Source organism: Bos indicus x Bos taurus, chromosome 27 (genome assembly GCF_003369695.1).
Source record: "Bos indicus x Bos taurus breed Angus x Brahman F1 hybrid chromosome 27, Bos_hybrid_MaternalHap_v2.0, whole genome shotgun sequence".
Classification (NCBI taxonomy): domain Eukaryota; kingdom Metazoa; phylum Chordata; class Mammalia; order Artiodactyla; family Bovidae; genus Bos; species Bos indicus x Bos taurus.
In genome coordinates, this window is record NC_040102.1 from 1,201,700 (window position 1) to 1,226,579 (window position 24,880).

The 24,880-nt window shown below is 52.2% G+C and overlaps 1 protein-coding gene and 1 long non-coding RNA gene across 3 annotated transcripts in view; one reads left to right on the forward strand and one right to left on the reverse strand.

Annotated features, from left to right (window-relative positions):
- The window catches only part of DLGAP2 (DLG associated protein 2), a 275,780-nt gene that overhangs the window by 233,748 nt on the left and 17,152 nt on the right, over positions 1–24,880 (forward strand). The window contains exons 7-11 of one of the 2 annotated variants that reach the window (XM_027529990.1): positions 6,318–6,667; positions 7,440–7,481; positions 13,907–13,992; positions 15,658–16,073; positions 23,558–23,649. In XM_027529990.1, coding sequence (XP_027385791.1) covers positions 6,318–6,667; positions 7,440–7,481; positions 13,907–13,992; positions 15,658–16,073; positions 23,558–23,649 — 986 coding nt within the window. The remainder of the gene's footprint in view (positions 1–6,317; positions 6,668–7,439; positions 7,482–13,906; positions 13,993–15,657; positions 16,074–23,557; positions 23,650–24,880) is intronic. The other variant, XM_027529991.1, reaches the window with a different exon arrangement.
- LOC113884898 lies at positions 5,125–11,814 on the reverse strand. The gene is made up of 4 exons (XR_003509041.1): positions 11,124–11,814; positions 5,872–5,966; positions 5,437–5,595; positions 5,125–5,270 (listed from the first exon to the last, which is right to left on the reverse strand). It is a non-coding gene; the product is annotated as an uncharacterized LOC113884898 (long non-coding RNA).

Here is a 24,880-nt window from a genome sequence, read left to right on the forward strand (position 1 = left end):
AAAATAAACTCAAAATGGATTAAAGATCTCAACGTAAGATCAATGCTGTTTTCATAGAGATCTCCCTACCATGGCTCCTTCCATCTTGAGTAGTGTAATGAGCCTTCCCTTGTGCCCGGAGCCTTGAATCGGCCTTGAGAGGCTCCACGGAGAAGCCTTCTCCCCATGCTGCTTCCTCTCACAGCCACTGTTTTCGGGGTGAGTCTCACCAACACATCTGATCCCTGAGACCTAGGCAGGATCCAGACCAACTCAGGAAATGCAATAAAGCAAAGTGCATGTAATCTCCCCCTAGAACCACAAAACAGCCTGAAGATCTCCAGGGATTTCATAGTGTTAGGCACTTGGTAAAAAAAATCAATGTCAGGTTTTAAAACCAAAGGGATGTTCCTGCCTGGACTCAGTTTAAAGAGAAAGAGAGAGAGAAAGGGAGCTAGGACTTACCTGGCAGTCCAGCGGCTAACACTTTGCCGTTCCAATTCAGGGAACACGTGTTTGATCCCTCGTTGGGGAGCTGGATCCCACATGCTGCCCAGCACAGCCAAAGAAAAGGCAGAGAGAGAAAGTAGTCAGGCCTTCAGAATACCTAAAGAAAGTTATCGTTTCATTTTTTACTTCAAAATTTGTATTTGATCACTTTTATTTAAATAAGTTTTGAGATTGTTTAGAAGTCTGTTGATTCATCTGCTCTTTGAAGCTGTACATACTTCAGTAGAATTACATTGCTAAGTTAAAATTAAAATTTTCATTCGTATATGATGTTTGTCTGACCTACATGTAGAAAATGATAGACAATACAGCCTGTACCTAATAATTAGCTCAATCATTATTACCCAAACTGTTCAACTGAATAATTGAATATTTTTCTTGAATGTGTAAAAGGATATCTATAATTACTTATTTTAATCAGTGGCAGCAAATTAACATGATCAAATGCACATTTTTAATTCTTTCTTCTTCATGGTCTTCTTTTTTTTTTTTTATGATTGGCTGCACCTCACAGCTTGCCCGATTTTAAACACCAACCAGGGATTGAACCCTTGCCCTCAGCAGGGAAAGCATGGAGTCCTAACCACTGGATCGCCAGGGCGTTCCCTTTAATTCTTTCTTCACTGTATTTTCCAGCTTCTAATTCTAAGAACTCATTTAAGAATAAACAATTCAAAAAAGAAAGAATACACAATTCTGTTCTACAAGTTGTAAGTACCAACACATATCTGTCAGGAGAGTGGACTCATGAATGAATATAGTGATATACCCATATTTTTTAAAAAACTCTGTCTCAATGCTATTTTATTTATCTAAAATATTTTATTTACATTAAGCTTTATTTGCCCCAAACTGACAACAGATTTTTAAATTATCAAATTCAGAAGCATTCAGTTGACCAAGAATGTAAAAGTGGTGCAGCGTCTGCAGTGAGTGGCCCTGTCCAAGGCCACAGGGGGCCTGCCGTGTGCATACACCTGACGGGGAGGCACAGGGCCATTGAGAACCTGTCTTCAATGCCTGTCTCACGGTGTAAACTGCAAATCCCGTTTGGCTTCTGTACTAATGTGTGGGCCTGGATCTGGTGTGTGCGTGTCTGGAACTTTTATGTGTATTTTTCCATGTGTTTCTTTAGCTTGTGTTAAGTTACTCACAAAACATTAGGTAGCAGCTGTTTATTTCCATGAAGTGTATGTGTTAGATTCTCACTGGGGCCGTTACAAGGGGATCAAGGGACAAGTGACAGGTATTTTCAGGGGCTGCAAAGCACCCCAGAGAAGCCATACTTCCCTCGGCCAAGGTGGTGGTGGAGCTGCAGGCAGGAATCCTCACTGGTGCAGCCAGGACTCTCCTTGGCCGCTGGTGGCTAAAGGCCACTGCAGATGTCCTCAGGGGAGCCCCATGTTCTGGTGGGACCTGACATCCACTCTGGCCCTAAGAACAGCCTCAGGGGCCCCCCCAACACAGTGTGGAAACAGCATGAACGCGTCCTTTCACTGTGCTGCCCCTCCCAGCTGGAGTATAGACTGTTCTCTGCTACGCTGCAAACAGACTTGTTGTTCATAAAGTCCTGTCTGACTCTTTGTGACCCCATGACCGCAGCACTCCAGGCTTCCCTGTCCTTCACTATCTCCCGGGGCTTACTCAAACTTATGTCCATTGAGTTGGTGATGCCATCCAACCATCTCATCCTCTGCCATCCCCTTCTCCTCCTGCCTTCAATCTTTCCCATCATCAGGGTCTTTTCTAATGAGTTGACTCTTCACATCATGGGGCCAAAGTATTGGAGCTTCAGCTTCAGCACCAGTCCTGCCAAGGACCCCCCTTTTAATTAACTTGTTAGGAAAGTGTGTTGTCCCACTACATTTTTACAAAGAAATCAGTGTATAAATTCATATTATCACCCTGTGGCAAACGCATTCCAAGTTGAGAAGATGTGATAGTGGATTTTCCTGTGACCGTGGACATAAATTGCAATACTGAAAATAAGACAACCAGACAAGAAGGGAGTTTGGTTGCTTTGTCAGATTTTCAGTCTAAGTTGCACTGGGTACATTTAGTCAGATTCATCCTTTTTAGCAGGTGAAGGGAGTCCCTTGAGGTTGAGCATGACACGGGGGCGAGCTGTGCTGGACGTGGGCTTTGTCGCGTGGCGGGCATCAGCCCGGCTTCCTGCGAAGGTGTCTTGTTGTGTTTGTCGGTCCTCGCGCGCATGTCCTCACTCCTGGGAGGTGAGCACGGCCAGAAAGCCCACCGTCTGCTACTCTGTGCTCACCTCCACACTGTGAACATAAACACACCTGCGAGAGCGAGGCGTCACTCTGTGACCTGTGCCCCTGGCTTCCTCGGTTGCCTGCATTGTCACCACCAGGAGCCGGGAGGCAGGTGCCGCTCTTCAGAATCAGTATTTCTGCTTAAGAGAAGCAACTAGGACCACCCCCGCCCCCCGCTGTAGGATGAGGTCCGGGGCGCACAGCCACAGCCACGGCGCAGAGGCGGGGGCAGGGCACCGCCTGCTCTCGGCAGGGTCTGCAGACACGGTGGCAAAGGATAAAGACCCTCCTTCCTAAATGAGCTGTGCTCCCTGCGTTCCCACGAAGACGCCACCAGCTCTCAGTGTTTGACGTGAAAAGCTGCCAGTAACCTCTCTTCCCATCAATTCACATGTAGATACTGTGCTTGATTCCCTTGTCATAGCGATGTTATGAGCGGTGGAGAAAAGCTCACTGAGAAACAAAACGTGATGTGGGAGAGGTGTGGGAGAGAGGTGAATGCACTTTGCACAGCCAGCTGTGTCCCGGGTCAGGAAGGCGGACCTCAGCCTGACTCCATGCAGGGAAAGACGGGCCGTTACAGAAAGACCCGGCCACCCACGTCCCTTCACGTCACAGGGGAGCGGGTGGGCCCCGCCTGAGACACGAGGTGGTGGCCTCACTTGGGTTTATTTCTGAGCTGGTCATCTGTGAGGTGGGGCCTTCCTGAGCCTGGACAACGTCCAATAGCACCCCGGCTCTGCCCTTCCCCGTCGTAACCACCAGTAGTGTCCCCAGATGTCGCCAAGGTCCCCTGGGAGAGAGGGGTGCAGGTTCTCCGGGCTGAGCAATGCTGGCTGACACTGGAGGGTCTGAGATTCCCCAGACAGGGAAGAAGGGCAGGGACCTGTCTGGGGCCCCTACGGTCCCCAAGAGGGTACAGCCAGCGAGCCTTCCCCAGGCAAGCAGCCATCTGGGGGCAGAACAGGGCAAGGCCCTACCCCCTGCCCGCTGTCCCCTGCACCTGCTCTCCTCAGCTGGTCCATGAGACACGGGAGGCCCCTGGTTCCTGAAACCCCAGCCCCCTTCCTGCTGCTGAGTCAGCGAGCCAGGACCCGGCTGAAGGGAGGTGGCACTCCTGCCCCCAGGGCCAGCAGAGCATTCGCAACCCCTCCTGTGTCTCAGGGCCTAACTCTCCCCAAAGGGTCCTGACGATGTCCAGCCTCAGCTGGCGGTACCCAGACCCTTGATCACTCCAGATCCCAGGGTGTCTTCTCCACCCGCCAGCAATCACAGTGAAGCCTGAGCTGCTCTCTTATCTTACTGAGAAGCCCAGATACATTCATAGTTCTTTTTCTCTGTGGCCAGAAACAACCTTCTTGAAGAAGGTGGGTTTGCTGTGCTTTTTGCATTTTCCTTCTTCTGGAACAGTCCTTCTGTTCTGCAGTCACTAGCCCCCGGAGGGGCTTCCCGGATGGGTCAGTGGTAAAGAACCCGCCTGCCAAGCAGGAGACGCGGTTCAGTCCCTGGGTCGGGAAGAGCCCCTGGAGGAGGGCACAGCAGCCCACTCCAGCATTCCTGCCTGGAGAACCCCGTGGAGGAGGGGCCCAGCCTGACTCCCGGGACCTGGTGTCCTCAGTGACTGTGCCCCCATGGCGATGATGCTGGGGTTTCAACAAGCTCACTAAGTGCTGGGTTTGCTCCAAGGGGGCTTGCAGGGCACGACTGTAGGTATGTGCGGGGGGTTGAGGGGCTGTGGTGAACCGTCCAGGGGTCCCTGAAGCTTTGTGAGCTCCAGGGAACAGGACTGACCGCGGGGCCTGGGCAAGAGTTACCACAGGGCTGGAGGGGACGCATCACAGTTGACCCTGACCAGATGGACGGAGGTCTTCTTAAACCGAAGGATTTTAGCCACTTGAACACCACGGGTGGACAGGCCTGGTGAGGAGAGTGAATGAGCCTTTAAGAAGCAGCTTCAGGCAGCAGGGCCCTGCCACTCGAGGGGAGGAGCCGCCCGCCCTCGGTGGGGAGGGCCCCTCCTGCAAGCACTTCGCACTCACTTCAACGTCAGTCCTCAGTGCTGGAGGTCGGAGCTTGGGAACACTTTCTCAAACATCAGAATCTCCCAGAATAAAAACCTGGAATAAAGTCAGTGTTCAACAATTTTCCTTTTGGGGCTGATGAGCATTAAGGGGGAAAGTCTTTAAAAAGACTTGTTTTAGAGGTTTCTCTGTTGTAGACAATGTTCAGAGTCCATTTTTCTAACAGCCTTCTTCCTACCTCTGTTTTCTACCCACACATGCCTCTTTCCCATTCACCCTTTTGAAAATGTGTGCATTTTATTAATTTTCATGTGCAGTTTTTATGCCTTTAAACTCAGATCCTCCTGACGTGATAAACTCTCTCTGTTTTATTTGTTGATGTCCATCTGGGTGACACTTGATGCTTTACTTCTTGGGAGAATCCACTCACACAGATTTAAAAGTCACTGGCAGGGCACCTGCAGCCTGGGAGTGCTGGTTGGAGTCCCTGCAGGTGGGAAAGGAGTTGACGCATCTCCTCAGCATGCAGCCGACTCCTGGCTCAGCTCTGCAGGCCCTTAAAGCAGAGCGGCTCCATCTGCCCCCGGGGAGGGGGCCGCCCCCCGGGCCACCCACCACCCTGCCTGGTCCCCAAGCCAACTGCCCTCGCTCACCTGCCGCCGGCGTGGCTGCCAAGTTTGCTGATGATGAGGGCCCCCGGGGGGTTCCAGCCAGTTCTTCCTTCCAGGGAAAGCAGCACAGCCAACCTCAGGGGGACGTCCACTCCCATCAGAGCAGCTGTGAGGTTTTCCTGCCGTGAGAATCGGGACCACCTGGGGCCCAGCACATACGGCTGCTGAGTTTGGATGCCTTCTAAGGGGCGTTCAGTACCGTTTCAGTTCCAGCTGCGCTAATTCCCTTCAGTGGATTTCCACCCCCTGGCCTTTGTGGAGCTGTGATATGGGCACAGGGCGCAGAGGTGAACTGGGTGGACGTGGAGACCCAGCTCCCTTCTCAGCCGGCCCCACGGTTTATACCCAGCGAGCCTGTGCTCACAGGGAGCAGACAGCTGCTGTCCCTGTGTGTCTTCTCCGTGATGAAAATAATACCTGTTCACCAGAAGCGTTTGTGGAGCACACAGAGAGCCTTCCGCCACACCGTCGCTGATGAGTGTGCTGCTAACCTCTCTTCATTCCCAGGCTGTCTGTGCAAACACAGTCTGTCTTAGTCTGGAGAGAACCGCGCAGGCCCTGCAGTTCTAGCTCTGCGTATAGGATGAGCCCCTCTTCCAGTGCCTGACCTGCATGAGGACGGGGGCTGCCCTCTGTCCTGCTGAGTCAGAAGTCACCTATTCTGCCTGATTTGGGGGTGTTTTCATAATTTTTCGCTATTAAACACACGTCCGCGTAGACTGTCTCTAAGCATAAGGCTTCCCCCACACTCTGTGTCCTCTCTTAGGCTGAACGCTGGGGGAGCTGTGTGGCTGGCGGGTACTGGGCGGGAGAGCAGGCTCGGCGGGCGGGCACCCCGCTGACCTGCTGTGTCCCCCTTGCAGGCGTCACCTATGCCAGCTACAAGAAGACGCCGCCCCCTGTGCCCCCCCGCACCACCTCCAAGCCCCTGATCTCGGTGACGGCGCAGAGCAGCACCGAGTCCACGCAGGACGCCTACCAGGACAGCCGCGCCCAGAGAATGGCCGCCTGGCCCCCGGACGGCCGCGGCCTCTACAATTCCACGGACAGTCTGGACAGCAACAAGGCCATGAGCTTGGCTCTGGAGACGGCCGCGGCACAGCGCCACGCCTCTGAGGGCCAGGGAGGCGCCACGCGGACGGGCGACAAGGCCATCCTGGCGTCCAAGGCCGAGGAATTCCTCAAGAGCCAGCGCTCCTCCATTGGGGTCCAGGTACCTGCCCGCGTGCACGCCCCCCCGCCAGTGACATGGACCCGGTCCTCGTGGGGACCCTGCAGGCAGCCAGAGTCTCTGAGCCCCAGCTTTCGGGAGAAGCCAGTGGCAGTGCAGTGGGCAGAGGACCCCCAGGCATTTCCAGGGGCAGCCAGCAGCATGGAGAGTGTGGAGATAGGTTACTCTGATGCATGAGAAGGAGGGTTTGGGGTTGAAACCCAATCTTTCTAAAGCTCTTTAGTCTTTTGGGCTTTGGGACCGAAGGGAAGGACTGGGAGGCTCTTTGCAGGAAACAGGGGCACATCTGCTCAGGGGCCCCAGAAGTCCCCACGCCAACCCCTGGGTGCCCGCGGGTTATTCTCCTCATTGTGTTCTGATCACCAAGAGCCAAAACAGCTGCCCCTGCACCGACACCCACCACCGAGTCCACTCGAGTTCCAGGAGGGGAGGGACACAGCACCACCCAGCTCCCGCTCAGGAGTGAGGCCCGGGACTGGCCTCTCGGGGATCGCATGTCTGGCGACCCCCAGCCCAGGCAGGATCAGCAGCCAGGCAGGTTCTCGGCAAGCCCGGACACCTCCGTCAGCCCAAGTCCTGTGGGGCGCTTTAAAAACCCTAAGCCTCCATTGCTCCAGAGAGAAGGGCCCACGCAGGCGTGAGGGGGAGCCACGTCTCAGGCGTCGTGGGGCCAGGGGCGACAGGCTGGCGAGCTGCCCGCTTGTCGGGTCCCCTGAACCTGGTCTCCACACTGTGGCTTCGTTGTTTTGTTTAGGATTCTGAATTCCCAGAGCATCAGCCATACCCAAGGTCAGATGTAAGTACCAAAATACGCCCCGGAGCCAAGTACGCATGAATTTTACTTCCGCCCTTTCCGGGTTATTCATCCTCCGCTCTCGTCGCCTCTCTGTCCTCATCTATATGCCAGGCTCTATGCTAGGTGTTCCCATTGTCGCGAGGACCCTTGCCTCCCCGGAGACGAAGTCAACCCCCTCCTGAGGACACAGCTGGGGCTCTGAGCACCAGTGACCCCCACAGCCACAGCCGGCTGGGCCGAGGTGCTGGCCCGGGTGCCTGCTGCTCTCAGGGTCTCAGCCTTTACAGTCACATCTGCTGAGGAGACCTGTGAGGCCCCCAGGCTAAGAAGCTCACCTCCCTGGGTGCCTGTGACCCTGGTTTCCCACCTGCCACCTTCCATAGGCTTCCTGCGGGCTGCCCGTTGAGCCGCAAACAGGGCTGGAGGGTCAGGTTCCCACTTCTCTGAAAACAGTGGGAACATTCCAGACAATCAGGTGCTTTCAGATTGTCCCAGAAGCCCACAGACCTGCCTTATCCCCCTCCCACCTCCATATCACCCCCAGGAGCCGCAGACACCCCATTCTGCCTCCAGCTGCCGAGCTTCGCCCCAGAGGGCCCCCACGTGGTCCCATGGCCCCCCTCCCACAAACCCCTGCAGACCCCCAGCTGCATGTCGCGGGCGGCCGGGCGCACCTGCCCCTCTTGGTACCCAGAACCTAGCACAGCGCCTGGCACATAGCAAGCTCTCGGTCAGTGTCGGTGGGCGAGCGTGGGTGAGTGTGGGTGAGCATGTGAGTGCAGGGGCTCGCTGTCCTCCCGGCAGCCAAATAGTCACAGGACGGTTGAGTGTGTCAGCTCGGTTGGCCCAGCGGGGTGAGCTGGAAGCCAAAGAAAACGTTACCCAAGGAACTCGAGCGACAGAGTAGGGGTGGGGGCACCAGCCGGGAGCAGGGGGAGGTTGAGCTGATGGAAGGACCACTGCACACGCCTGGAGAGCTCCTGGGAAGTGCTGGAGGGCATCGAGGGCTCAGGGCCCAGAGCAGAGCAGTGCGGAGAGCGCGGCCGGGGGCCAGCTTGGGGAGCCACGTGGATGCACCGAGTCTGCGCCCAGACCCCCGGGCTACCCCCATCGTCCTCACGGGAGCCCCGCCTGCCCATGGGGGCCACATCCAGTCTGGAATGGGGAACCCGAGGCTGCGGGCCAGTGACGGGAGGGGGGACCCCAGCGCACAGAGAAGGATGACTTGAGGGGCATGCCTTGCCCCCCACAAGCCTGCTCTGGTTCACCCACAACCCCATGTGGAGGACAGCTGACCCCACCCGTCACCCTGTCCTCAGCTTACAGGGAGGGCGGTGGGCATCCCTGTGTCCATCTGGCACTGCAGGGACAGTTCCCGCTGGGCCGCCGCCCAACGTCCCAGGACACAGCGTCCAGGACTCCTTTCATTTTACAAACACTGTTCTTCCCGCCGAGCAGGGGCCCCTCCTGCCTGCACCTTCCCTGGAGCCCAGGCCCGGGACAGGGGCTGATGTGCGGGGTCCTCAGCTGAGCCCATGACGTCCTGCACCAGGCCCTGTGGGTTGGGCTGCACCCGGGCCTCCTGGTGACCTGCCCCTCACCTGGACGCCACACCTGGCCCTACCTCATTTCCTCACAGTGACGGTGACATGAACGATCTTCTTTGCGTTCATTTTGTTTTTATCTGTGATTTGTCTGTTGTTGCAGGGTTTCTACCTTTGTTTTGTGTGTGTGTGGTCTGATGTCCAGGGATCCTTCCATCCTGTCTGCCTCAGTCATCCCATCTCTAAAATGGGAGTGATGCCCACCGTGTGATGTCATAGGTGGTCACTAGATTTAAACATCCTCCCCAAGGCTACACCCAAGAGTCCCGGGCAGGTTACATTCCCCCGAGCCCCCCACCTTCCTGCCTGCTTCTGCTGGGGCTTCCAGCATCTCACAGAGCAGGGGAGGCAGTTCACCTCTTAACTATTGGACTCATAGTAGGTCACCAAGAAAAATGTGGGGACTCCATGTGGGAGCAACTCACCCACTTTGCTGTGTGGGCTTTGAAGGCAGAGTCTAAGATGAGCTTCTTTAGAGCAAAAACCCGAGATCAAAGCTCAGCCAACATTCTACTAACAGCCTCCTGCTTTCTGGTCCCTCCAGCTGTGGGTGATCAGCCATGACTTTCTGAAAATCTGGGCCATACACACATGCACTCACATGTCACACGTGTGCTGCACACATGCACACTCTCATGTGCATCCTCATGCATACACACAAGCATGCACACACATGTACATCCACAGGTATTGCTCACGTGTACACGTGTGTGCTCACACACATACACGCTCATGTGCACACATGAGCATGCACACAGAGGTGCGTACTTACATGTACACACATGCACTCACACATGTATGCTCTCGTGTACACACGTGCATGCACACATGCATGCCCACAGAAGTGAGCTCATGTGTATACATATGCACACTCTGTGCACTCTCATATACATATATGTGCATGCACACACAGGCATGCCCACAGATGTGCACTCAAGTATACCCATGTGCACACTTTCATGTTTGCACTCTCATGTACACACATATGCATGCACACAAATGCACGACCACAGGTGTGCACTCACATGTACACACTCACACACGTGCACTCTCTTGTGCACCCTTCCCCTGCTCTTAATGGCCCGTGGCTCAGTGTCAACCCCTCTGTCATGGCCCAGGGACAAGAGGCGGGTGCTCCAGGAGCCCAGCGCCCACCACTCACATGGCAACAGGGAGGCTCCATCCCCGTCCACCAGCAGGCACCTCCAATCAGCACTGCCTCTGAGAGGTCACTCACATACACAGGTTCTGCCGACTCCATCTTTCTTCTCCATGCCTAGTTCACCCTGGCTGTTATTGTTGTTTAGTTGCTCAGTCGTGTCTGACTCTTTGCGACTCCATGGACTGTAACCCACCAGGCTTCTCTGTCCATGGGATTCTCCAGACAAGAATACTGGAGTAGGTTGCCATTTCCTTCTTCAGGGGGATCTTCCCAACCCAGGGATCGAACCCAGGTCTCCTACTTGGCAGAAGATTCTTTACCACTGAGCCAGGGAAGCCCCTAGAACATTGTAGCTCTTGTAAAGATGAATATGTACTTATATTTCTCAAACTTTTATAATCCTTTTACACTTCTCATCAAGATTTTCTCTTCGGAAAAAATTCCTTTGATTTCCTTACCACTGTGCAAAATAATAATTCCTTTCCTTTGTCCTAAATTTGATTTTCCCCATCTTCATAAAGCCCTCCCAAGATTTCTGAAATTGATAAATATTTAGCTTGTCCTGGCTTTATGCAACTTGACCACATCCTCCTCCACCTTTACCTTCTGAAAAACGGAGACCTTTTTTTGTTAGAATGGTTTCATAGGACAACCACGGTAGTATCTATAAAATGTATTATATATTCCTTGAACTTAATGTATCGTTACTATATCTGTGGATCTTAAAAGTGGAGGTGAGGGAGGGAGCGTTAGATTTGCTTTGGAGAACCTACCTGAATCTGGCTTCCCACACAGTTTCACACCCATTAACCCCATGTTTGCTGATCCCTCACTTTTGAAATTAAGAAGAAAATAGCCATAGAATCTGAGACGTACCTAAGTGTCACATGGCCAGCAAGTGGCAGAATTTGACTCCAAAAGCTGTATTTTTCTCATTCACTGTAAAAAGAAGAGAATCGTAAGAGAAGCTGTACACACTAGAGAAAAGCAGACACATTCTTTTGTGATACTTTGGTTGTTCTGGTCACCTTGTGGTCACTTTCTCTGTCTGTGCAGATGTGTGTGTTCTGTGTGTGCACATGCGTCTTGATTGGATCGTTCACGCCACCTGCTGATGTCCGCTCCGGAGCCTGTGTTGCGTCGGCAGCATCCCTCGTAGCTGCACGGGTGTCTGTGTTGTGAGCAGTCTGTACTTACTCGGTGTGGCCAGTATCCTGTCCTCCTGTTTCCCCTACTTTCCCCTTTTAATATGTTAGAATTCAAGGAAACGTCTTTAGACTAGAATCCTAGAATTAGACTAGAATAATTTAGACAAATATTCTGAACATTTTTATGATAAAAATTAGTGCTCTTTCCATACAAATGTCTCCCTGACACTATATGAATGAAGTAATTTCATCCATATTGTGTATCTCTCAAATTCACGAATATCTATCAGAATGGCAAAATGGAATACCTTTGCCCCTGCCACCACAGAGATTGTGAATATAGTCACAAAATTATATACATGCACAGACATAGATCTACAACAGCGTTATTTACAGTGGCAGAAAACTGCTGCTGCTGCTAAGTCGCTTCAGTCGTGTCCGACTCTATGCGACCCCATAGACGGCAGCCCACCAGGCTCCCCCGTCCCTGGGATTCTCCAGGCAAGAACACTGGAGTGGGTTGCCATTTCCTTCTCCAATGCATGAAAGAGAAAAGTGAAAGTGAAGTCGCTCAGTCGTGTCTGACTCTTAGCGACCCCATGGACTGCAGCCTACCAGGCTCCTCCATCCATGGATTTTCCAGGCAAGAGTACTGGAGTGGGGTGCCATTGCCTTCTATCTAATTAAATAAATCAGGTTATAGTCATAGAACGGAACAGCAGCTAGAACACAGACAGCTCATATTGCAGTGACATGGGCAACGTTTTTAACATATTAACTTATTGTAATCTTTTTGTGTAAAACAATGGTAACAACAGTGTCCACATCCAGCAAGGTAACATTTATGTCAGCCATAACCCACTTGAAACTAGAAAGACGTGCTGATTACCAGCAGGTTAGGAATTTTACTCAAGCACATTTCCTCCTGTGCGTGTGTGCTAAGTCGCTTCAGTCATGCCCGACTCTTTGCGACCCCATGGACTGTAGTCCGCCTGGCTCCTCTGTCCATGGGATTCTCCAGGCAAGAATACTGGAGTGGCTTGCCATGCCATCCTCCAGAGGATTTTCCTCGCCTAGAGATTGAACCCTCGTCTCCTGAGGCTCCTGCCTTGCAGGTGGCTTCTTGACTGCTGAGCCACCACTGCCCCAGGCTCCACAGAGCCGCCCCCGACCCGGCCCCATCCCAGGAGCTGCAGGGTCTCCACATGGCTGTGTTGATTCTGGCCACAGCGGATACTGAGCATGCCTCTGCCCGCTACGAGCTGTGCACCCCTGGGCAAGTTACTCACCTTCTCTGATTCCTCAAGTGTTCCATGTGGCTGGACCCAGGGTATCATGTGCACCAGCTGTGGTGACACTTGTCCGCTCCTAGCTCAGTGCCTGGCGCAGGATCAGCAGAAAACAAACACCAGCTCTTAAAGCACAACTGCTCTTCATCACAAACTGCGTCAGCCCCCAGCAGCAAAGACTTAGCCAGCCACGATTGCCCAGTGCACCTCTTCTCTCATCACTAGTAGGAGAGGGTGTCACAGGTATTCGTCTAATGGTTTGTGTGTTACTCTTACAACGATCACTAATATTTTTAAGATAAGATGTGTTTGTTTGACAGGTTAGTTTTGACATTTGTGGACTGGAGTCAAAACACCTTTTGAGACAGTAGGTACTGTTTCTTGCAAAAAAAAGAAAAGGGACAGTATAGAAGCTGGGATAACATTTGACTAAACTGACCTTTGGTTGTTTAGTCATATATTTACTCAAGGTCATATATTTACTCTTCTGGGGCAGACTTTTCATACTGCAAGTTTGGGAGCAGGAAGATTGTTTGCTTTTGGAGTTTTGGTTATTTTTTAGAAACTGTGCACTACTAGAGTTCTCTCGTGAGTTAACGTTGCACCACAAATGCTTCCTTGGGCTCGGGGAGACTTCTCGGCAGACGCAGCCACCGTAAGGACTGTGTGTGGAGTGCACGCTTTCTGTTCTGTTGTGGCATTGCCCTGCCCTGGGCACAACCCGTGAGCAGATGGTGCTGTGTCGAGGCGGGTGGAGGGGTTGCCCGGGGCTGGTAAAGCTTCAGTTCTTCCGTATGTCACGTATGTGGAGGCCGTCATCACCACCGTCCTATTCAACAGCCCGTGTGTTGTGTTAGCTCTCTCTGGTTCATGCCGTACCTGCAGGATGTGACAAGAGCTTTTAAGTCCTCTCATAATGCAATCCAACACAGCTTGTTTTTCACCCAAGCTAAGCAAAGCAACTTTATTTGCATACATTTAGAAGATGGAGGCTCAGCGTTGAGTTAGGGGGTCATGCACAGTTTGATGAAACACTGTAGCAACATAATCACACCAGCACTAGTGTATTTCCCTCCCGTTGTCGTTTTCCTGGGTCAAGTGCATCTCTGCATTAATTACACAAATGCATAATTAATTATGGCAGATGAACACACACACACAAATAGTCCCTGGTCCAGGTCCCCATCTTGGTTCTAAAATAAGATGTTCTCTGTTGCGCTAGGTGGAGACAGCTACAGACTCCGACACGGAGAGCCGGGGGCTGCGGGAGTACCACTCGGTGGGCGTCCAGGTGGAAGATGAGAAACGGTAACCATCCCCGACTCCTGGGGCCTCTGAGCGGGGCTGTGGGTTAGAAACATGATGGCAAGTGTCTGGACAGTACTGGCCATCAACGGTTCATGCCGTTCGTGGAGACAGGGTCATATATCCCCAACCCTAACTCAGTGGATATCATTCGGGTATGAATTAGCATCCTTCTGAGCCTTGTTTCTGCTAGCAGCCGGACACTCATCTTTTTCTAAAGTAACTTACCACCTGTGAAAGCAGAGGGGCTGGCAGCTCTGAACACCAGAGTCCTTTACCCAAAGGGGAAAAAGGATGAGCGTAAAGCCAGCGCAGGTTTTCCCACCTTAGGATGTTAACAGTACAACCACAGAGAGAGGGAGAGTGAAAGAAGATTGAAGAATCCTTAAGATGTTGGCGCTTCAAAAGAAGCCCTCACACTGCCCAACACAGAGAAGTCCACGACAAGAGTGTTGTTTTTGTAACGAGGATGGGGTGATTATTCTATTTTATATTTAAAATAGCATATCTTGTAAATTTCATAAACACAGAATTTTATGGGCATATCATATTGTGAGCACCAGGCACCATCTGGTTGTTGAAACCCTGGTGAGTCACTCACAGTGAGGGTTTTAGACCAACCTGCAAAGATGTGGACTGCCAGGGAACTGATGGCTTCCCCAGGACAGGAGCCTCTCAGAAACCGCATCTTCTGCCCCGGGACCTGGGCTTGCGGCCCCCTGTCCCCGCTGGTGGCTCTTTCTCAGCGCCTTTGCCTCCAGTGAAGGCAGATCCATTAGCCAGCTGCACACACAGCTGCCTGCCATCTGCGCGTCCAGTTGGTGAGGAGCCAACTTGTGTAGCTTGGCAGAGTGTAGGTATGCAGACATACATGCACGCACGCACACACAGAGACACACGTGTACACATACATGCACACATAGACACACATGCACACAGGCAAACCCAAGCATGCACACGCAGAGACACACATGCATACAGACACACACACACACACACACACAGTTCTCACCAGCAAAATCTGGGCTCCAGCTATAAGTTCATTCTTGCCAATCCTTTCAGTAACTGGCTATGAGGAATAAGTTACATTTAAATACGTACAATGAAAATGTTTTTTAAACACCTGCTGAAGTCAGAATTTGGATTCATTATTTTACATAAAAGATATAACTGGATGATGCTGCAGCATTCAGAGAGAGGAAGCTTATGTCCTGAAATATGATATGAATAGCCACCAGAACTCAACAAGACACAGATGTTATTACTTAAAAGAATTATGTACTTGGAAGAAGCAGTGGGGCTTCATTTTACATCCATACACACAGAAATGTGTAAGCCTGTCACGTGTTTCTGAAAGTCAGGTAACCACCGCAAGACAGTGGTTTCAGGGATAGATTAAGCCACATTGTGGTAAACTTAAGTCTTCAGTGGGCATCATTTAGCCATTGAAGCTTTAAAGCTAAAGTTAGAGTTTCATTCTTTACAAAGTCAAATAAGGCTCTCACACAGATGAAACACCAGTGTGCTGATAACAAAGATGAAAACGCTCGTCTCTGCCATGAGGCTGGGGTGCGGCCTAGCATGCTCTGGATGTGTAAGCTGGGCTCTGCGGCTCAGGGTCATCTCCAGCAAGCTCCTGTCTGTCTCCCCTGCCCCCGCCCCCCGCAGACACGGACGCTTCAAGCGCTCCAACAGCGTGACAGCCGGGGTGCAGGCGGACCTGGAGCTGGAGGGCTTCCCAGGACACGTCACCACGGAGGACAAGGGCCTGCAGTTCGGGTCCTCCTTCCAGAGGCACTCGGAGCCCAGCACCCCCACGCAGTACGGGGCGGTGCGCACCGTCCGGACCCAGGGGCTCTTCAGTTACCGGGAGGACTATCGGACCCCCGTGGACACTGCCAACCTGCCCCCTCCCGACCCCTGGCTGGAGCCGTCCCTGGACGCAGTGGACGGCGGGCGCGTGTCTCCGTGCCACAGGGACGGCGCGTGGTTCCTGAAGCTGCTGCACACAGAGACGAAGCGGATGGAAGGCTGGTGCAAGGAGATGGAGAGGGAAGCCGAGGAGAACGACCTCGTGGAGGAAGGTAAGAGGCAGGTGTCTGCTGAGTCCTGAACACACTCGCCAGGTTTCCATAAATGAAATGAGCACATGGCGAATGAAATCCATGAGGACAATCCCTTTGATCCCTGAGTAAATTAAAGTGCATGGGCTCCCAGCATACCCCACCCAAGCTAAGATGCTAGCGAACAAACAGAAAAGCAGTGGCTGAAATATTGACGGGCATCCTTCTGTTCCGTGCTGTGTGCTGGATAGCAGGATGGCTCCGGCCTGCAGGGGTCTTGGGACTGCAGGTTATCTCAGGCTCCACGTGCTGGATTTTGGCAATGACGATGGGCAACAGTTCAACCATTTTCTAGACTCGTGACCATCCTGTGTTAAAAGAAATTGCTTTGGCTTTGTATCAGAGAAAAGCTGGAGATGGTAAGTGACTAACCCCCTAGCTAGTGATGGAGTGTCTTCTGCTGTTCAGAAAACGCCATGCCCCATCCCTGGCCATTTACTTCACTGTGATTCTCTGCAACCGTCATCCTCATTTGTGCTCCAGAGAGGATCCCTGAGCAATAAAATACACACTTGGTTTGTGCCTTAGACCCTGGAAATTAAGAGGTGACATTAAAAGTCCCCAGCGCTGAAGCCTTCTCATGATAAGTTATGATTTTCTTGTCACTGGGGGTGGTCAGGAAAATCCTGGAAGTAATGCCGTGAACATCCTGTGTATGATTGATTTGATGATCTGCAGTGACCCAGATCAACAGTAAGATCCTGTCACCTAGGTTGTCGTTGTCTTATTATCAGCATCTGGAGAACATGTTTCTCCGTCAGCCGGGCAGAGGAAGGGGGGTTTCTGCTGTCCGTCAGCTGCATTTCTCTACACAAGTTTTTTTCACCTTTTTTGCACTTTGGGATCTTCTCCTGGACTCTGTGTCCTGTAAAGCCCCAGCAGGCATTTGCTGAGTACATGCTAGGAGCCGTCCCAGAGACTGCAGGTGGAGACACCGATGAACGTGCAGCACAGACACTGCAGGGACCTCAGAGTGGGTTAGACCAGGACAGAGGCATTTATAGTGAGTGAGGAACATGCCTGTGGTAAGAGCAATGCAGACGCAGTGCTATAGACACCCCGAAGTCCGGCAAATGCTGCCAGCAGTCTGAGAAGTCTTCCTGGTGGCGGCGGCATCTGGGCGGACCTTGAGGGCAGGTAGACCAGTCAGGCAGGCGGGCCAATGTGAGGGCAAGAGCAGGGGCAGAGAGCCAGGCCGGAGACCCTCCAGGAAGGCCCTCCCTCAGACATGGATTCTGCCCCTGCCGTGGGGAGCTTGGTCCTGACCTCCCGGAGCCCCTGGCTCTGTCGTCCCTGGGGACATGCATGTGGGCACACGCCCTTCTCAAGGGTGGGGGTGGCTTTGCATTTTCCTGGAGCTCTGCCCCGTCTTAGGCTCCTGGGCGATCACACTTGACACACTGACTGTCCGCTGGCAGTGCCCAGCCATGCTGACCATCCACAGACGGTGCCCGGATGCGCTGACCATCCTCCAGCGGTGCCCGGATGCACTGAGAGTCTGCTGGCAGTGCCCAGCAGAAGCCTCGGCGGTGGGAGTCTGAAGGGGGGCAGTCTTCACACACAGGGTGCTTCCACCCCTACTCACCCCTCTGCACAGCACAGCGTGTAAAACCCCGTGTACCCTGACACTGCCCTCCGCCAGGCGGGGGGGCCCCTCCCACAGACACCAGCTCAGTCACCAGAACTCTGCAGGGTTTTCCCACCACTGTTTCATAACTATGTGAAATCACATCTCTAGGAGCCTCAGATGCAAAGAGCAGCGAACAGGTCTACCCGAGCCTTTCTGTGATTTTTCTCAATTTCTTAATTACCGAGCTCTATTTTTTGTGGCAAAGGTGAGAGAACACTTAATTTGAATCTCAACTGCATGCTCCACACATTAACCAAGCACCATATTGGTCACGTTTAAGTGATTCCCTAGTAATGTTTAAAGGTACGGTAACTTTCCATTCCACTCCTCACTTTAAGCACAGGTACACGTTTCTTGGTTACCGTCCTTTTAAAGAGTGAAGATTAAATTAAATGGCTGTTGAACCAAAACCCTGAGCTCCGAATTTTGAAATTTCCATTATGTGAGATAACTTTTCTCCCAAGCTATTATTTTATAACCACAGCTCACTGAATTGATCGAACAAATCAGATTCACTCAGCTCTCTACGGTTAATAAAAACATCATGCTGCTGCTGCTGCTGCTGCTGCTGCTAAGTCACTTCAGTCGTGTCCGACTCTGTGCGACCCCATAGACAGCAGCCCACCAGGCTCCCCCGTCCCTGGGATTCTCCAGGCAAGAATACTGGAGTGGGTTGCCATTTCCTTTTCCAATGTAGGAAAGTGAAAGTGAAAGTGAAGACACTCAGTCGTATCCGACTCTTAGCGACCCCATGGACTGCAGCCTACCAGGCTCCTCCGTCCATGGGATTTTCCAGGCAGGAACACTGGAGTGGGTTGCCATTTCCTTTTCCAGTGCAGGGAAGTGAAAAGTGAAAGTGAAGACCCTCGGTCGTATCCGACTCTTAGCGACCCCATGGACTGCAGCCTACCAGGCTCCTCCGTCCATGGGATTTTCCAGGCAAGAGTACTGGAGTGGGGTGCCATTGCCTTCTCCAAAAACATCATGAGAACCATTAAATACTGGTATAAGTTAAGTCATGTTAAAGCAGCTTAATACATAAACAGATACTCTGCAGGGATTGTAAACCACCGCTACACGAGTGGTTTGCGGTTTTATGCCACTTAACCAAATGGGTAAGTGGCATAAAGTAAAAAAAATAAAAATAAAAAAGGTATGTTTTCTGAAATGGAAGTTTCCAGAGCCACAAAGATCTTACTCAGCAGGTTTGTAAAAAGATGGATGGCCTGGGGAACTGAGCGGTGGGTCTTTGGAGAGGTGCTGGGCTGCTCTGTTGCCCCCAAACAACTCTGCCCCAGAGCTGCTGATCTGAACACCCCCCGGCCAGACACACAGCACCAGGAGACATCATTATCTGGGGGTCCCCCATCCTCAGTCGAACACGTCATTGCCAGAGCTGGGGTTCGATGCTCGCGGGCGGGTCTCCCAGACCTCCTTCCCTGGAGGTGCCACGCTCTCTGGGTGTGGAGGTGTCCGGCTCAGGCAGAGTGCCGTTGGCAGTAATCACAGTGACCCGGGGGACTCGGGAACCAAGGCGGATGAGGAGGACGGGCCACAGGGAGACTGCCCTGAGCCTGCAGTTTGCCCGGAAGTCCACACACTGAAGGCCAGAATCGGGGACGGCTCTGAGCACCGCCGCTTCCGCCAGGGACCCCGCCCAGTCACCCCGCAAGCCCAAGGCTGCCACCTCTGACAGCTGAGGGTGTGGTCAGCGCATGGGCCACCCCAGCCACCAGCGCCGCGGCAAACCGAGCCTGAGAGGAAGCATGTGCTCGAGAAACAGGAAGGTGACAAAGCCTGAGGCTTCACCGGGGGTTTGTGAACGCACGCGTCCCCACGCCTGGGTCAGGAGGGAATCCAAAATCCGCCTGGTCATGGATCTCCAAGTGACCACCTCAAACTGTGTGCAAATTCTAGAAAACCCCACCTCGAATTTCAAAAGAATAGTGTCAGTGTTGCCCTGGCACTTCATAGTAAATTTAGGTGGAGTTGGAAATTGTAGAACAGGCGTGAAAAATAAATTAAAGGAGCAAGTCAGTTAATCAAATTTCTTTGTACATCAAAGGCCTGGGTTGTCTCAGGTTCTTTGTAAATTTCCATTCTGATGAGCATGAGCCCTTATCTGTAGCTCTTGAAAGAAAGTGGCTAAACTATGACAGAATTAGAGAAGGATAGTAGAAAAGAATAAATTGAATTTTCGCCTCAAATTCTTTGCAATTGTGGGAAGCTATTATTTACATTATAGGTATCAGATAGAGCCATCCACATTGATGAGCACAAATCGCCTGCCATTAGTCATCAGGCCATTAGCTACACTCTGACATTCCTTACCTCTCTCAAGCAATAATCAGTGTATACCCTTTATAATAAGTCTCCACCCAGACATCACCCCCATCCACGTTGTGCTGAAGTTTATTAACTGAAGTATTGTATATTAATACTTCCATTGAGGTGCATTTTAAGAAGGATGTGAAAAATGGGGACTAAAAGTCCAGCGTCACAGACGCTGAGGACGTCACACCTCACAGACGACCACACTGTTGAGTTCCTCGTGCTGTTCATCTTTCCTATGAACCTGTGGAGTAAGATGTATGTGACTCTGGAAACTTTTATTTCAGAAAGCACACTGTTTTGGGGAGTTTCTTTTTGTTTGTTTTACTTTGTGCCACTTACAGTGCCATTTGGTTTAACTGATTGACTTTTTAATTACCACTTTAGGAAACATAGCGTCAGTGAAAAAAAAAAATGCATTTATATGTGAGTCACTTCTATATATTCCTACAGTGACCATTTGGTTAAAACAAGTCTCTTTAAAGGTTTTCGTCAGTCCTGCAAGTTACAAGGGTTTACAAGTGGAAATCAAACATGTTCAGTTTGGGGACCGAAGTGTGAACCAGGTGGGAAGTATTTTCAGCCCTTCCAGGCTGTGCTCCAGCCCCTCTGCCTTCCTGCCCTGTGTCCCCTCCACTGCCCAGAGATGGGGGAGGTGAGCAGGCCAGGGGGTCAGGGGCCAAGGCCCCCTGCAGCCGGCGTCAGGACGCTGACAAGACCGCTTTCTGTTTTGTTTAAGTCTGAAAGGATGTCGCGGTATTATCTAGTGAACTCACTGGTATTAAAAGTTACAGTTTTAACTCTTCACATTTTAGAAGCAACTGAGAATTGGGTGGTATTAGACTCTGGTACTCTTGCCTGGAAAATCCCATGGATGGAGGAGTCTGGAAGGCTGCAATCCATGGGGTCGCTGAGGGTCGGACACGACTTTGCGACTTCACTTTCACTTTTCACTTTAATGCAGGAAATGGCAACCCACTCCAGTGTTCTCGCCTGGAGAATCCCAGGGACGGGGGAGCCGGGTGGGCTGCCGTCTATGGGGTCGCACAGAGTCGGACATGACTGAAGTGACTTAGCAGCAGCAGCAGCAGGGAAGTATTGGTTTCTTAGGAAGGGCTGTGGCTCTGTGGTTGTGCAGGGTGCTTGGTGAGCGAGGTGCTGACTACAGCTCATCTCCAAGAGGGTCAGAAAGACACACACACATAGATGGTGATTCCAAGTGATGGAGCAGAGGTGCTGATGGTACTTTGTTTCAAGTTCTCTGTGTGTGCAAGTCGTCACAATCAAGCTTTGGGGAACAGCAATCCGGACAAGTCAGAAAATGCAGGCAAACTCAGGAGCGTTTCAGGCCGTTAACCCGCTCCCCGACCCCAGGAGAACACCACGCGATGAACACGCTGTCCGGGGCCAGGTGCTCACCCTGTAAGCACTGTGGTGCCCTGGGCCTTCTGTTCCATGGCTGCTTTCTGTCCCAGTAGGACGCATCCTCGGCACCCCTCACAGACACGTTTGATTTCGAGGACTCCGGTTCCAGTTCATGGCGCTTGGCCGCCTGTGCACCGAGGCCCCCGCTGTGTCCGTGAGCCCCACCCCCTGGGGGAGGCCAGGAACTGGGGTCTCAGTGGCTTGTGGCCCAGGAGTCAGAGTCCTTGTGGCCGGTTTCTAGCTTGCCCTGAATGAGTCTCAACTCATTATTTTGGAGGCTGCCTATCAAAATTAGCAGTGTTTGGGGAAACTGGGGAGAAAGCTAGAGAAACTGAGTTTACCTCTCTGGACGTGGGCTACACCCCTGTGGAAATGCCAGGTCTCGGGCCCCACGCCTCACCCCCTGAATCTGCCCATAGCCAGACCCCTGCCAAGGGACCCACGTGCTGAAGAGCCCTCTGGGCTCTTCTCCAGACTGAGCCACAAGTCAACAGTCCACAAGTACTGAAACACCCTGTTGGAGGTGACAGTTCAGTGTCCGCTTCATGCCAGACGAGCTCCAGGCTAAGACCTTTGCCTCAGAAGGCTCCCCTCTTCCCCGGGCTGGAGACAAGCTGGACCCACGTGTGACGTCAGGGGCTCTGTGTAGCTGGTTGTTATCTGTGCTGTGCAGGTCTTGAAGGGGACTCAAGAGAGGACACATTTGCCCTCAGAGGGGAGTAGCTGGGGGTGGCCGCTTAGACCGAACCCCAGAGACAAGGGCCCAGGCACAGAGGCCAGAAGCTTTGGCCTCCAGATTCCTAAGTGCCTCTGAGAATCATGGGAGTTCGGGTCTCCCAAAGCTGTTATTTCTGAAATGATGATGTTCACACAGGCCAGGATTGGGGCAGAATGATGGGATGTGAGGAGGCACTTGCAGGAAGTGGGCGGGGGGTTTACCAAAATTTTCATGCCGGAAATCTTTCTTTTGCCCAGTTCGAATCCCTAAGTCATCACAACTATCTAGTAAGTGGTTAAATCCTTTCCACTGACAAAGCTGTATGACTTACTTTTTTAAAGCACCCTTTGATTAATTACTTTTAAAAAGTAAGTAATACAGCTTTGTCAGTGGAAAGGATTTAGCCACTTACTGGATAGTTGTGATGACTTAGGGATTCAAACTGGGCAAAAGAAAGATTACCAGCATATTAATTATGGACTTCCCTGGTGGCTCAGACAGTAAAGCGTCTGTGTACAATGCGGGAGACCTGGGTTCAATCCCTGGGTCGGAAGATTCCCTGGAGAAGGAAATGGCAACCGACTACAGTACTCTTGCCTGGAAAATCCCATGGACAGAGGAGCTTGGTGCAGGCTACTGTCCACGGGGTAGCAAAGAGTCGGGCAGGACTGAGCGACTTCACTTTCACTTTCACTTTGATTAATTAAGATCTTACAACTTGAGATCATTCGTAGATTAAACTGACCCTCGCTGCTCCTGACAGCCCTGGTGAGCTGGCCCCCAAGTGCCTGAGGCAGGATGTCCTCATGCACCCTTCCTGATGTGAGGGGCCAGGGTCCCTGCCACCCAACTGACCCCTGGAGGGCTGGGTGGGCTAGAGGACCTTTCAAAGGTAAATTTCCCCCCACACTGAGGTGTCCCGATAGTCGGTATTTGGTCATCTTTGAATTTCTTTCATGGATCAGGATGGACCAGATGGAAAGAGGGCTCAATGGTGGCCATTCCACACAGTAAGCTCAAAAATTTCACCTCTGGTGACCGAGGATAACGGCGTCCCAGGTGACTCAGTGGTAAAGAACCCACCTGCCAATGCAGGAGACAAGGGTTTGATCCCTGAGTAGGGAAGATAGATCCCCTGGAGGACAGCATGGCGACCCCCTCCAGTGTTCTTGCCTGGAGAATCCCACAGACAGAGGCACCTGGGGGGCACAGTCTGTGGGGCCACAGTCGGACACGACCGCACACATTCGAGGACATGGAGCTGCAGCGGGAAGGCCGCCTAGCGTGGCACCCCTCTCCTGGCCCCTGCCGACCCACCCATAACCCTGTGTGTGTCCACAGTCCTTGGCAAGATCCGGAGCGCCGTGGGGAGCGCCCAGCTGCTGATGTCCCAGAAGTTCCAGCAGTTTTACTGGCTCTGCCAGCAGAACATGGTGAGTGCCCCCTCAAGACCCTTGGGCACAGGTCAGCAGGCCAGGCGACCGCTCTCTCCGCCCTCACCTCTGCCCTGTCTGCTGTGAAGGATTGCTCCGGGAGCATGGCCTGGTGAAGCACAGGGACGCGCACAGCTCTGGGGGCCAAAGCAGAGAGGCCTCGGCTGTGGGCAAGGGAGGAGCGTGGTGGGCAGAGGGCGGCGGGCACCCAGCCACAAGAGTGTTCTTGGCCACTGGCCTGCTCCTGGGGACCCCGGGCAGGGGGACAGGTGTGAATCGTGCCATGGGGATGTCACAGTGAAGGCAGCACCAGGAGGTGGCTCCAATAGAAACACGTGAGCAACCAACACTGAGAGAGACCGGCAGGGGCTTCCAGGAGCAGTCCCGGCTTTGTGTTACAGTCAGGAGTGAACACTAAACTTGGTTCTGATCTTCCTGAAAATCAAAAGGAGTATATATATTCATTATATAGGAGAAGGCAATGGCAACCCACTCCAGTACTCTTGCCTGGAAAATCCCGTGGACGGAGAAGCCTGGTAGGCTGCAGTCCATGGGGTCGCAGAGTCAGACACGACTGAAGCGACTTAGCAGTAGCAGCAGCAGCATACACATATATATATATTCTAACATGAATACTTACATATATAAATATTCAGTTCAGTTCAGTTCAGTTGCTCAGTCGTGTCTGACTCTTTGCGACCCCATGAATCACAGCACGCCAGGCCTCCCTGTCCATCACCAACTCCTGGAGTTCACTCAGACTCACGTCCATCGAGTCAGTGATGTCATCCAGCCATCTCATCCTCTGTCGTCCCCTTCTCCTCCTGCCCCAATCCCTCCCAGCATCAGGGTCTTTTCCAATGAGTCAGCTCTTCACATGAGGTGGCCAAAGTATCAGAGTTTCAGCCTCAGCATCATTCCTTCCAATGAACACCCAGGACTGATCTCCTTAGGATGGACTGGTTGGATCTCCTTGCAGTCCAAGGGACTCTCAAGAGTCTTCTCCAACACCACAGTTCAAAAGCATCAATTCTTCGGCGCTTAGCTTTCTTCACATTCCAACTTTCACATCCATACATGACCACTGGAAAAACCATAGCCTTAACTAGACAGACCTTTGTTGGCAAAGTAATGTCTCTGCTTTTGAATATGCTATCTAGGTTGGTCCTAACTTTCCTTCCAAGGAGTAAGCGTCTTTTAATTTTATGGCTGCAGTCACCATCTGCAGTGA